Source organism: Mesoplodon densirostris, chromosome 11 (assembly GCF_025265405.1).
Source record: "Mesoplodon densirostris isolate mMesDen1 chromosome 11, mMesDen1 primary haplotype, whole genome shotgun sequence".
Lineage (NCBI taxonomy): Eukaryota > Metazoa > Chordata > Mammalia > Artiodactyla > Ziphiidae > Mesoplodon > Mesoplodon densirostris.
In genome coordinates this window covers 98,783,760-98,798,868 of record NC_082671.1, presented here as the reverse complement: position 1 = coordinate 98,798,868, position 15,109 = coordinate 98,783,760, and the positions used below count along the sequence as shown (strand labels likewise).

At 37.1% G+C, this 15,109-nt stretch overlaps 1 protein-coding gene across 1 annotated transcript in view; it reads left to right on the top strand.

The window, feature by feature from the left end:
• Positions 1 to 15,109, top strand: part of PTPRQ (protein tyrosine phosphatase receptor type Q) — a 208,795-nt gene that overhangs the window by 126,584 nt on the left and 67,102 nt on the right. The window contains exon 27 of the mRNA XM_060113113.1: positions 8,311 to 8,432. Within this exon, the coding sequence (XP_059969096.1) occupies positions 8,311 to 8,432 (122 nt within the window). The remainder of the gene's footprint in view (positions 1 to 8,310; positions 8,433 to 15,109) is intronic.

Below are 15,109 nucleotides of genomic sequence, written 5' to 3'. Positions count from 1 at the left end.
ACATGATCCAACCATCTCCATTCCCAAACAAATTAAGTGGGACTTGCCCTAACACACATAACCTCTAAGTACACTTTTAGTTTCTCTTCTCTTTAATTATACCCTTGATAGTTATTTTACCCTGATTATACCTGCATACAATGCATGGGAGAATGAAGTAGCAATGTTTATCCCAGCCCTAACACTTTGTTATGATGATGACCTTATCTGAATTATTCCAGGTTGCTCCTACACATAGCTTCAAGGTACCATAGAAATGATGATGTTTTCTTATGTTCTCATGGAACATGATGACCTGGTATTACTCTAGAAGCTTTGGGAATGAGAGGGAGTGATGGTAGGGAGAAACCTCTTCATCGTTTATTCAGAATTAAAATACATGAAAGGCACAAGGAGACCAGTGTGTGGAGTGTCTGTTAGCTAGATGCAAGTTTCCATGTTTATCACCAGCTCCCAAGCCCTCCACCACTAACTACATTCCCAGTCCTCACAGAAACAGTAATCCCCCTTTCTAACCTTGTTACCAAGAGTTCTAATCATTGGTACCTGATCTGAAGAGCAGTGCCACTGCCTTTTCCAATAGTACGTTGATGTTACAGAGCAGTGGCTCTTTAACTTGTACCACAAGCGTTAGAATCATCAGGAGGGCTTGTTAAAACACGGAGTGCTAGGCCCTACCCAGGTCTTCTGATTCAGTAAGTCGGGTGTGATCTCAGAATTTGCTTTTCTAACAACTTCCCAGGTAATATTGATGCTGCTGGTTTGAAGACCACATTTTTGAGAACCACTGTTGTAGAAAGTTGTTTTATGAACATAATGCTATTCTAGAAAAAGCTGTATTATCTGATCCTAAAAGCAGTGGAACTAATATGAGAATATTTTCATTCTTACCTGGCATGGCTAATATTGGAAGTGAGAGTTTTTTGGTATTTTGTATTTTTTTTCCACCTAAGCTAACCTGAAATGACTCAGAAAATTACTCATTCAGCATCAAAGAAAATGGTCATACAATGAAGTCTAATCCTGTGGGCATCCATGAATCATTCTCAGTACTCATCAAACAGTCTAATAGGTCAAATTCTTATGCTTGTAATAGTTGCCCTTTGTGCTACTATCTTGCTGTTGGGAAATCTAACTGTAAAACAAAATTAAAATCTTGTAAAAGGGTAGGAAATATTTCATACACCAACAGTAGTATCTCATACTGGGCAGTGAAATCACTGGGCTCTAGGGAAACATTCAACACCAGTGAAGGATAGCCAATTAGTGCAGTATTGTAACCAGTGGGATGTGTCCTGAGATGCTCTTGGCCTCCATCAATATGGTCAATCTAATTGCTGAACTTCTTCAGGGCCCTTGATGCCCTGAATTATTTAAGATGTAAGGAATCCACCCAAACCACCCAGCCAATTAGATTTTGTTTAGTCCTGAGAGACATCTAAAACTTAAAGCAAATTCCTTCAGGTATGGTGAATCTAAGGCAACGCACAGTCCTAGAGGCTGTTCATACTTGTATAAGCTGAAAAAGAATGGGAGTCCTTCATTTAGTGATGACAGTAGATAGGAATCTGATGGTCCAGTGTACCAAATCCTGAAACTAAAGTACCCTGAAGGGAAGGACCTTTAAATAAACTTGAAATGAACTTAAATTCAAATAGATGTGCAGACAATCTAAATCATACATGTGTACAGAGCTCAAGAGTTTTTGCCTTGTGAGTTGCTGTCAAGTCATTTATTTATGCTTATTCTTTAGGATGGTCACTACAGCATGCACTAAAAACCAGAGTATTTTCTACAACGTTTTTCATCATTAAATAAAATTTACAGGGATCTGCAGAAGGCAAAGTTTCTAATAACTCTTTGCATGTGCTTATTCTGAAAGTGTAGTATTAGACACACCAAAATTTGATGGTTCTTAATCAAAGTGTCATAGACTTGGGGGCATTCAAACTTTTATATGTACTAGGCATAATGATGGTCTATCCAGACTCACCTTTCAGCTAACACACTTAGCATGGGGACACAGATGGATGGGAAAGATGACCCTGACCCACATAAGACCCACATTCCTGTGCAAGGATAGAAGCATGATAATCAGGAAATGATGGTTGTTAGTTACAGAAAATGCATTATTGCGAAAACCAGGGGAAAAGTGCTTATGAGAGGAAGTGATTGGATTATGGGGAATGAGAGAATAAGGATAGATCATTCCTACTGAGTAAATTGCTGTGATTTATAAGAGAAAGGGTATAGTGATATCTTGGCCTACTACTGACTAGATTCATTTCACAAACAATCCTAAATCAGAATGTGACAGTTTATGGAGAGACAAACAAAGTCTCCCAAAGATGCTTATATATTACTAAGCTTTTAAACTGGCATATTTTCAATTCCCCATACCTTTACTGTTTTAAGCTTCCTTTATTTTGATTGTTGACATTCATAATTGTAATTTTGTATTCCCCCTTATGTAACTCTAATAATAGTTTACTACACACTGGAATAAAAGAAAAAAAAATAATACTGAATTATTTTATTATGCATTTTTGGAATTTTGATAAAGTCCAAGAGAAAACTGCATAAAAGAAACTTGAAAATGATATTTGCTTAAAAGTACATTATAATATTTGGACAATATTAAAATAATTAGATACTATTTTATAGTATACTTTGAGCATTTGGTGTTCTAAATATTTCTCTTAAAATATTTGTGAATTAATCAAATGTTTATCTTTCATTGCTTTATACAGATGAAATATATATTCAGTTATGTGCATATAATATATTCATATCAGTTTAGTTAGGTATGTGTTTACTTGTTTTAATTTCAGATTTAGGAGTTCTTATTCCATCATATTATAATTCTTCAAGAATATAGATTAATATAATATGTTCTAAGAGAAATATTTCATAAAGGATTTAACACAGGGGACACTTGTGTAACAAAACAGGCAATTTTATCAAGTATACTGAAAATGCAAATGTTATTAAGAGTGATTGTTTCTTAAAAAAGAAAGATAAAAAACACTTTAGGAAAGTTCAAGAATTAAAGCACAGCTCAGAGAGGGGCTAAATACCTTGCCTTTTTATAATGATTGATTAGTGCATAGAACTTAAAATATTTAGTAGTTCAAGTGGTTAGTATGTACCATGAATGATCTTTGAATGTCATTTTTCTGTCAGCTCTGCTTGGGGTAGCAGACACTCCCTGATGAGGGCTTTGATTGCTGGTATTAAAGGAATGATTGCAGGGTTGACATTTCACTAGGAAAGATGAGAAGTTGAAGCAAGGCATCATACTGCTTTCTGAGCTATAGTCTACAGACATGTTTGCAAGACTAGCCGAGGTTTTCCTTGGGAAATGGTTTTGGATCTGTCCTCATTTGAGACCCCAAAGATCCAGACTACAGAGCAGAGAAGACACAGACATGGAAGAATATTTCCAGAAAATATTTGTAAAAAGAAGCTACCATCAACCTAGTCACAGAAAAATCTCATTGGCTTTCTTATCACAGAAAATTCTCAGTAAGCTGTCCATGTTATCTGGGCAACAGTAATGCACCACCTTGCCTGCCTGCTAGAATGAGTTAGGTTTAAAAGTGTAATCCCGGGGCTTCCCTGGTGGCGCAGTGGTTGAGAGTCCGCCTGCCGATGCAGGGGACATGGGTTCGTGCCCCGGTCCAGGAAGATCCCACATGCCGCGGAGCGGCTGGGCCCATGAGCCATGGCCGCGGAGCCTGCGCGTCCGGAGCCTGTGCTCCGCAACGGGAGAAGCCACAACAGTGAGAGGCCCGCGTACAGCAAAAAAAAAAAAAAAAAAGTGTAATCCCGACAGCCATCGAGTTTATATATGTTATAGAGGCATAAGAATAACATTCTGGAGATAATCTGTCCTCTTTTGATATAATGGACTTTGGCCCATCTTCTTGGTATGAGTTAGATACCAAGCACCAAAATCTATAGAGGCTCCTTCTAGTTCATGATATTAGTTTATTAAACTATGGCGTTTGTCTTTTTTGTCTATGACAGCAGTTCTTAAAAGACCTTAGCCGTGGCATTAAAGGCCCTACACAATCTGGCCTCATTTCCTGTCTGACTCAACATTCTGACTTACTTGGCTCCAGCCTCACTGGAGTCCCTGTTATTCCTAGAACACACCAGGCACAGTCCTGCCTCAGGGTCTTTGCACTGGCCGTTCTCCTCCCTGTGACACTCCTTCTTCAAACATTCCCGTGCTCCCTCACCTCCTTCAAATCTTTGTTTAAATGTTACCTGTTTAGAGAGGCATAGCCTGACCACCATATTTTTTAAAATAGTAACTCCTATCCACATTCCCATCCCAATTACCCTGCTGCATTTTTTGTCATGGTACATATCACTTCCTAACATAGTATATCATTTATTTGTATGGTATATATTAATTTATATAAATTTTTATAATATACTTATATATTATTTGTCTCCCTCCACTGAAATAGGGGTTCCATGATCTTTGTATCTCTGGTTTTCTTCTCTATTCCCAGCACCTCAAAAGTGCCTGCCTTGAGTAGGTGTTCAATAAACAGTTGCTGAGTGAAGAAGAGTGGGTACATACTAGAAGCTCTATATAGACAGGTCCACAGCTACCTTGATCACTTCTATAAGCTTGGTGTCTTCCCAGTCCCTGGCACATAGAAGATGCTCAATAAATATTGGTTGGATAAATGCATAAATTTCACCTAAAAGCCAACAGAACATTTTGGTAGAAATAAAGGAAAAGGTAGGCTAAAATATTTTCCTGTCTCATACCACTTGAAACGTGCAGCCTGTCAGAAAATTCTTCCTCTCCACAATGGTCCATACAGAGCTAGAAGGCAGCTTTTGCAAAAACATTAATAAAGGATAAATAATTAAAATATTAATCAATAGCCACCTTAATAAAGCTTTACTTAGCTTCTAGCTCATCCCCTTTTACAGAGTCAAAGGCAGGAGACAGGCCATTGAAACCCACAAAACATCTTACATTTTTCAGAGCGATTTCTCCATGAGGAAAGTATATAATGATGATCAGTGATGGTGTACCTAATCCTGAAGCCTATCCACTCCTTATTTCTAAGGAATATCCAGCTTGCGAAGGAAAGAGAGTTGCCACTTTTGAATATGGAGTGCATTATTCTGTGAGGGCATCCAAAAACAATTATGCTGCTGGCAGGAGACCTCCTATAGCTCTCATTTGTTATGTGTCTAGTTATCTAAATGAATTATGCTACAGTTTGAGGCAGTTTTCCTAAATCTAGGATCCTAAAGTTAGAATAAGACTGAAGATCTCAGGACATGCAGGGTGTGTTTAAGTGCTGAGATTCCATGATCTCTCTACATTAGTTACCAGAGAAATCATGTGCCTAATTCTGTCATTATTATTAACACCTCTCAGCTTATCACACCTCTGAATCCAGGAGCATCCCCTCCTCACTCTCTCCCCTGGATGCCATATAGACTGGATCTCTGAGTCAGTGTTCAGCGTATTGCACAAAGTTCAGAAAAGGCACAAGTAGGAAGGATATGTTTGTCACCCCAAGAGCATTTTCCCACAGAAACTTTCTTATACATATTTCCTAGAGTCCTCTATAGTAACATTTGAGTACTTCTTTAAATTATTTCAGTGCTACTCTTAAAAAATACTTTTATGGGCTGAGCTGGGCTCCCAAATTCCAAAACATATAATATCATCTCTCTTGGAAATGTTCTAAGTACCAATAACTCATTCATAGTCCAAAGATTGTCACTACTATTAGCATCTTAAACAGCTACCTGGCGTTGAAATAAAACTTTTGTCTTTCTTCAGAGCCTGTGACTCACTTGAACCAGATATACTTGCCATATTTATACTATCCCAATTTGTAAGGAATTATCTGAAAAAATTTAAAAACCCTTCTCCATCTTGGTCCTGTCTCCCTGGTTCTAGGCTCACCTTTCCAGTTGCCAGGCAGGCATCTGAATCCTTGTGAGTGTCTCAGACTTAATGAGTACAGACCAAATTTATCATCTCCTGCCATAGTCTTATCCCTACCAAAACTAGTGTCTGTTCCTGAACGTGCTGTTGTTGTGAATTCTAGCGATACTCTCCCAGTATTAATACATGGGTTAGCTTTTACTACATTCCTCTATTTCACATCTCATCTGCCCTTAAGTTCTTTTTATTAGATTTTCTAAGGGCTCTGGGATGCATCTCCTATCTCTACCTACTGTCACTCTTCTACTTTTGGGTCTCATCAGATCTCACCTGGCTTTTTGGAAATAGCCTATCTGGACTCATTGCTTCAGAGCACATGTCTTTTTCATAGCTGCATCAGATTTCTTCCTAAATCATTAGAAAAATACTTCCCTTCTGAGAACTTTCAGTGACATCCCATTGTTTAAAGAATGAACTTCAGGGCCTCCCTGGTGGCGCAAGTGGTTGAGAGTCCGCCTGCCGATGCAGGGGATACGGGTTCGTGCCCCGGTCTGGGAGGATCCCATATGCCGCGGAGCGGCTGGGCCCGTGAGCCATGGCCGCTGAGCCTGCGCGTCTGGAGCCTGCGCGTCCGGAGCCTGTGCTCCGCAACGGGGGAGGCCACAACAGTGAGAGGCCCGCATACCGCAAAAAAAAAAAAAAAAAAAAAAAAAAAAAAAAAAAAAAAAAAGAATGAACTTCAGACGCTTTAAGATAATCGAGTGCTCCCTAACTTAGTTCCCAAATGACTGCTTGAGGCTTGTTCCCTACCCTATCCCTCCATTAATGCTGGTTTTTCTGTGATATCTCTATTCCTTAAATTTAGGGGTTCTGATTTTTTTTGTACCATGAATTCCTTGGACAGTCTGGTGAAGTGTGTGGACCCCTTCCTAGAATTATATTTTTCAATTATAAAATAATAAGCATAAGCATAAGATTAATAAGCATTAAGAAAGCCATTCTGCAGAAATAATATTCAGTCTGTGGACCCCATTGTTTTTATCTTTGTGGCTTTGCTTATGACCTTCTTAGCAAAGAAGTGCCCCCAAACCTGCCCTTCTGATTATTGAAATCCTTCTCATGTTTCAAAGTCTATTCAATCCCCAGCTCCTCTCTGCAACTTTACCTTGACTCCCCACCTAACTGTACTCACCACTTTGTCTTTGCCCTCTCATAGTAGATTATTTGTATTTCTAATTAGTTCTTATCTTTACTTTGCCCTTTGTTATAATATTTTGTATTAATTTACAAAAAGGGCCAAACACTAAACTAATGGGCTACTCTCACACATTTTGTGTTCACAGTTCCTTTTAAAACACTGTGAAATATGCATATGAAGAGGAAACTGAGGTCCAGAAATTTTATTGTCTGACCAAGATCATACAACTTGTTGCTGTTATAAATTTGAGGAAATGAATATTTTCTCTTCTTCTTTACCCCTTCTCAGGATCTAAGGAATGATATTGTTCAGTAATGTTTGTTCATGTGGATTTAAAAATCAGAAATGCTGGGAAATACTCATCTCCCAATATTTAATATCCCTGGAATTGACGAGGCCCCGTGATAGGACAGGGATGTGTAAACAGTGTTTCTAGGTCAATGTCTATGTCAAAGTAACTGTGACTAAATCGTTAACATACTGAAAACTCTTCTAATTCCTAGTAGTTTCACAAATTGAAATTTCAACACAGGTTTTCATCAGTCAGTTCCTTAAAATATTATTTCTTGTTTTGCACTCTTGAGGAAAGATAACAATAATAAAAGTAAGACAAATTAAAGAATTTGTTTGGAATCATAATGAACTCAGGAAATGTTTACATTTGTAATAATAAGATCAGTTGTATAACCTATTTCCTATGCTACCCCCTCAGTAAAAACAATAAACCAGCCCAATTTATTGATACATTTGTAAGACAATACATTTTAAATATAATTCACTTGAACCAGTTCCACTTTTCTGTAGTCAAATATGTTTAGTTTCTGCAGGTTTTCCTAAAACAACATTGTTAAGCTAACTATTTTAAAATAAAATATTGATTTGTTCAAAAAGATTTATTTTAGCAATAATAATGCTTTCTTTTCAAACTGTTATTTCAAGTTTAAAAATCATGTATTTATGACCATTAATTTCTCATATGGAAGTTCTTTATGAATAGTAATTATTTTGAAAGTAATTACATCGTTTGATTTGCCAATGCCTTTTAGCATGCTGTGAACTATAAATTTATGTATAATTAATTCATCATGATTATCCTTTTTTATACTCTTTTCTATTATCGTATTGTGGCAAATACTAGCTTAAATATAGCAAGGTAATTGATTTTTTTCTATTTTCATAGCTCCAGATGGTCCTCCTGAAAATGTGTATGTAGTAGCAACATCACCTTTTAGCATCAACATCAGCTGGAGTGAACCTGCTGTCATTACTGGACCAACATTCTATTTGATAGACATCAAATCGGTAAGGCATGTCTTACCTTCGACAAAAGACAGTATAGAGCATGGTTAAGAATATAGTTTTTGGAACCAGACTTTGAATTTTAATCTCAGCTCTGTTAGGCAGCTTACTTAACTTGTTTGTGTTTCAGTGTCCACATCTGTAAAATAAAGATTGATAATACTACCCAGAGTACAGAGATTTTGTGAGAACTAAATTAGAAAATTTACCTAAAGAACTTAAAACATTGCCTGACGTGTAGTAAGTGTTCAATAAATGAAAATAAAGTATTGTCACCATGGTTATTATTGTATTTATCGTCAGGGTATAGATGATGTATATAAACGAGGTTAAGTTGATAATAATATATTGGTTTAAAATACAGTGAAAACAAACTCAAAACATAAAAGGAGAACGGACAAGGCATTAGGAGAAATATCTCCCAAATAAGATAGCATCAGAGCTTAATTTTGAAAATAATTGAAGCAGAACATGAAAAGAAAATGGTAATAGAAGTTAGAATAATAGAAAAGTTAGCTTCCTTCAGGAAAAAGCAAGTAGTTCTGGAATCCTTAGTCAAAACTTTCAAGAAGAAAAGGCTGAGAGATGAGGCCAGATCAGGAGGCAGACTTATTACATGTTATGGAGTGTGGGTTTCATGGTAAGGGCAGTGGGGTGCCAATTGTGGAGTTAAAGCGGTGTCGGGATACAGATTTCTGTTTTACAAGATCAGTATGGGTGCATTGTAGAGAATAGTTTTAGAGAAATCCTGGGGGTGCAAAATTAAATAAGGAGACAGGGAACTATAAGAGTAAAACTGGACAAGAAAAGAAGGACATAGGAAATGGAGTGAGGAAAACAGAATGAAAAATAATTTAAAACTACAGGATTTGGTGAAAAAAATCTGTGGATGGTGAGTGAAAAGAATAATCAAGGATGACTTTAAGATACATGATTTGGAAAATTGTGAGGAGGAACAGATTTGTAGAGGAAAAGCATGAATTCAGTACTAGATGCACCGACTTTAAGATGCCTGGGAATCCTCCAGATGAAGATAGCTCATTAGCAGTTTTATTTGTGGATCTGTAGTTCAGGAGAGGAAGTTTATATTCCCAGATTTAGGAACTGTTGGTGTTTAGATGATAGATGAAATAATATGAGTAGATGAGATTAACTACACAACATGTAAAGACTCTTCTGTAAGAACTAACCTGAGGATAGTATCCTGGGGAATACAAACATTTAAATAAGATGTCCCTGAAGACACCAAATTGGAGTAGCCTTCCAGACACAAGGAGACCCAAGCATGAGAGTCAAGCCTTTCACCTAAGAGAGGGTGCTGCACAATGTGAATAATGCAGAGTTGTTATCTAGGGTTAGAATTGGAAATATCTCCTTGCCAGCCTGCTTGAGCTTTACTGGACCTGATGAGCAGTCTCTTACGGTTGCGTCTAACATTAAATTAGGTAATTCATGGTGAATTCTCCTTTCCTTCTTGCTGTTTCTATCCAACTCTTGTTTAACTTCTATGATTTTTTTTTTTTTTGGGGTACGCGGGCCTCGCACTGCTGTGGCCTCTCCCGTTGCGGAGCACAGGCTCCGGACGCGCAGGCTCAGCGGCTATGGCTCACAGGTCCAGCCACTCCGCGGCATGTGGGATCCTCCCGGACAGGGACATGAACCCGTGTCCCCTGCATCGGCAGGCAGACTCTCAACCACTGTGCCACCAGGGAAGCCCCAACTTTTATGATTTTTTAATGTCTTTATATTATTTCTTAAAGGAAATACTTCTTTCTCAAAAGACGTGTCATGATTAAAAGAAAATTTCAGGGTTTATTGGTACATTTGTTCTCCCATTCAGTCTTCAGTTTATGTTCCTTTTTTAGAGCACATCTGTGAAGATTTTTAGTTAATAATTAGCCAAAAATAATCAACACGAATGACAAATGCTCTGGTAATAGCATTAAAAGCAAATTATAAAATGTTAATGCTGGGGCTTCCCTGGTGGCGCAGTGGTTGAGAGTCCGCCTGCCGACGCAGGGGACACGGGTTCGTGCCCCGGTCCGGGAAGATCCCACATGCCGCGGAGCGGCTGGGCCCGTGAGCCATGGACGCTGAGCGTGCGCGTCCAGAGGCTGTGCTCCGCAATGGGTGAGGCCACAACAGTGAGAGGCCTGCGTACCGCAAAAAAAAAAAAAAAAATGTTAATGCTGTGCTCTATCAAGTAAAAGATACTTTATTAAGGAAAATAGCTCTCTCTTGGAATTTGGTTGTGTTTAAAGGAGGGAAAAACAAAACATTAAAAAAAGTGATTTATAACCTCATTCTCTTAGCATTCTTACTGAGATTAAAAATGAGCAAGGGAAAGAGAAGGATGGAAAGATAACTAATATTGTAATTGCTTATTTCAGTTACATATTAGCTCTTTATATGCATTGTATTATCATATCTTATCTAATAACATTTTGATGTAAATATTATCATCTTCATTTTGCATAAAGGGTAACTGAGGCACAGAGATGATAAATAACTTCTCAAATATTAAGACGTGGCTAAAACCAGTAGACAATGGTATGATGGAAAATAGGAAAAACCATAAAAAAGCAAATAAAAATTGCCAAACTGAAATATATGCTCACCAAAACACCTTTGGATCAAAGATAGCAAAAATTCAAACAGATTCTAACACTTCAGAGTTTCCCTAGGTTTCTTGGAACTAAGTTGTCATTTGTTCCTTCTTCCCTTCATTCTTTCAACACACTTTATTTTTTAAATTTTTATATTGGAGCATAGTTGATTAACAATGTTGTGTTAGTTTCAGGTGTACAGCAAAGTGATTCAGTTATACATATATACATGCATCTATTCTTTTTCAAATTCTTATCCCATTTAGGTTATTACAGAATATTGATCAGAGTTCCCTGTGCTATGCAGTAGGTCCTTGTTGGTTATCTATTTTAAATATAGCAGTGTGTACGTGTCAATCCCAAACTCCCAACACACTTTTAAATACATTCAAATGCCAGCATTGTGGTACGTGCTGGGTATGTAGAAGTGAACAAGTCTGACGTGGTCATTATCCTTATAGAGTTTATCTTCAGCTCATTTCATGAATATATAACTATCTACCTTCAAAAGTCATTTGCTTGCAGGCCAAAGAAGAACGTATGTCACTGAATTTAGGACTTATGCTGCAGCCTGGCCTCTGCCAAATACTAACTGCAAGGGCATAAAACTCTTCCCTTAAAAGACTCAAATTAAGCAAAAATTGACAATCTTGAATAAAGATACATGGGCTCAGGTATCATCCTGGATGATTCTACTGGAAATTAATGCATTTTGTGGCCCTTTGTTTGTCAGTCCCTTTATTTTTTAACTTAGCAAATACTTAGTAGCTTCTTTCACCAAGACAAAGATAGAAAACAAAGTTCTGCTTCCAAGTAGCTCACACTCTAGAGAATGACACCAGAATATAAAGAGCTAATTGTAGAGTATGAGGTATGCAGTCTTTTTTGGAATATAAACTAACAAAGTAATTAAAGTTTCTGTTATGGGGGACATAATATATAGAGGAGACTGCACAGAGAAGATTAAATTTGTTCTGTTCTGGGATGTAAGAATTAAATGGGAGTGTACCAGGTGGGGAAGAGTGCAGGTGGGGCAGGCAAAGGAGAGGAAAATAGAATCAGAATCTAATTACTGACAATGTATATAAAACAACCACACTTCAAAAAAATGGCAGACATTTCATTATAATAAATGATGGTCAAATATGAGCAAACAAATTTGGAACTGATTGAAGGGAAATGATGGGTCAAAGAGGTCTGAGGTTTCAGTCCTGGGTAAGTGGACAAATATTAGTTAATGATAGTAGGTTTAGTGAAGAAAGAAAATGAATTTTTCTACATGCTGTATCTGAGGGCCCAGCATTCTTTTTGAATTTTACTGTATATTTTTTAAGATACAGTAGATCACATGCATTTTATTTCGTGTTTTACTACTTGCTATTTGTTATCCATTTTTTAATGGAAGGCATTGGAATAGTTTAGTTTTACTTTATAAGACCACGCCCCATGACTTTGTGTAGAGAGGTCTGGACCCTTCAAAGACCTGGGAGTAAATCTTGTCTCAGCTACCAAGTTGCTATGGAATCTTGAGGAATTCAGCTCAACTCAATAAAATCAGAGTCGAAATAGCTATAGTAGTCAGGCAACGAACATCAAGGAACAGTCACAATGAAGCTTCAGTGATGAATTGGAGACCCCTGCCCCATTAGAGGAGTCACCTGTCACTCATCTCTAGATAACTGTTACCCAGCATGAATATAAGCCTAGTCATAGGGGAAATTTTAAAAGCCCGATTTGTATGTGATATTTAGATGTTGACAACTAATTAAATACATACACACTTTCTACCAGTGGGTGCATGCACCCGATCAATTGGATTCCTACACTGATTGATTTGTTTTTCTGCCATTTTAAAAGTGGAACACCTCCCTCCACTGCTCTGGTTTGATCTGTTTGACTTTTTGCAGATATGGTATTTTTCAGCCTTTTGCTGTGTTTCTCATAGCAACATCGTTTTTAGTTTAAAAAGCTCTTAGAAAAGAGCATTTGAAGAACATATTAAACAAAAAAACATCTTTCAAAGTTACGAGAGAGGGTCAAGTTGAAAATGAACTTGATAGTGAGGACAGTGTATTCAACTTGTTTTTAAGTCTTTCAAGTACTTGAGAGAAGCAGGCACAATAGGATTTCAAATTTGCTGTTGTTCATCTCAGGAAAAGCCCTTCTATTTAGTGCTAGAAACTTTAGCTATGTTTAATCCCTACAGTGAATAGGCCAGACTCTCCATCAAAGACAGACTATGTTTAAATAAATTATACAACTATATTTAATATACCTAAGCATACTCATTTGTACACATATAATAATTATGACATCATGTTAATTAACTGATTCCTTACTTAGTGCCTTGCATGGTGCTAGATCAGTTTTTCAAACTTCAATTATGACCAGCATTTTTTTAATGAATTGGAATAAAATTAAAAAGAGCAGAAAATATCAAAGTGCATTTCAGAAGTTGTATTTCTGAAAAGCAATTTTCAGTTATAAAGAGTACACACACACACACACACATCCTGAATTATGTTGCAAAATGTGTTTCATTTTTGTTGGTCATGGTAAAAAAAAATTGCAAATTTCTGTGCCAGCTACTTCAGATCTGTTTTTTCTAAATCATTAAAATACTTTAAGTAGATATTATCACCCCAATCTTACATATACAGAAAGTAAGACAGAGAGCATAAATGACTTATCAAATGCTACAGGAGTTATTAAGTGACCAGGTTGGGATTTGAACCCCTGATGGCTGGGTACCAACCTATATTCTTTCTTCTATAAAACATTGGACTATAAAATTAAACAAATGGGACCTAATGAAACTTAAAGGCTTTTGCACAGTAAAGGAAACTATAAACAAGATGAAAAGACAACCTTCAGAATGGGAGAAAATATTTGCAAATGAAGCAACTGACAAAGGATTAATTTCCAAAATTTACAAGCAGCTCATGCAGCTCAATATCAAAAAAACAAACAACCCAATCCAAAAATGGGCAGAAGATTTTAAATAGACATTTCTCCAAAGAAGATATACAGATTGCCAACAAACACATGAAAGAATGCTCAACATCACTAATCATTAGAGAAATGCAAATCAAAACAACCCTGAGGTATCACCTCACACCAGTCAGAATGGACATGATCAAAAAATCTAGAAACAATAAATGCTGGAGAGGGTATGGAGAAAAGGGAACTCTCTTGCACTGTTGGTGGGAATGTAAATTGATACAGCCACTATGGAGAACAGTATGGAGGTTCCTTAAAAGACTGAAAATAGAACTACCATATGACCCAGCAATCCCACTACTGGGCATATACCCTGAGAAAACCATAACTCAGAAAGAGTCATGTACCCCAATGTTCATTGCAGCACTATTTATAATAGCCAGGACATGGAAGCAACCTAAGTGTCCATCGACAGATGAATGGATAAAGAAGATGTGGCACATATATTCAATGGAATATTACTCAACCATAAAAAGAAACAAAATTGAGTTATTTGTAGTGAGGTGGATGTACCTAGAGTCTGTCATACAGAGTGAAGTCAGAAAGAGAAAAACAATGTATGCTAACACATATATATGGAATCTAAAAAAAAAAAATAAAAGGTTCTGAAGAACATAGGGGCAGGACAGGAATAAAGATGCAGAAGTAGAGAATGGATTTGAGGACACGGGGAGGGGGAAGGGTAAACTGGGACGGAGTGAGAAAGTGGCATGGACTTACATATGCTACCAAATGTAAAACAGCTAGCTAGTGGGAAGCAGCCACATAGCACAGGGAGATCAGCTCGGTGCTTTGTGACCACCTAGAGGGGTGGGATAGGGATGGTGGGAGGGAGACGCAAGAGGGAGGAGATATGGGGATATATGTGTATATATAGCTGATTCACTTTGTTATACAGCAGAAACTAACACACCATTGTAAAGCAATTATACTCCAATAAAGATGTTTAAAAAAATTGGAGTATAAATTTCATTGACTGCAGAGATGATTTCTGCTTGTTCTGATTAATTGTGATTGATTTTTTTCTTTTACTTTCAATTGTTGAAATAATTGTAATTAGTAAACTGTTAAAGT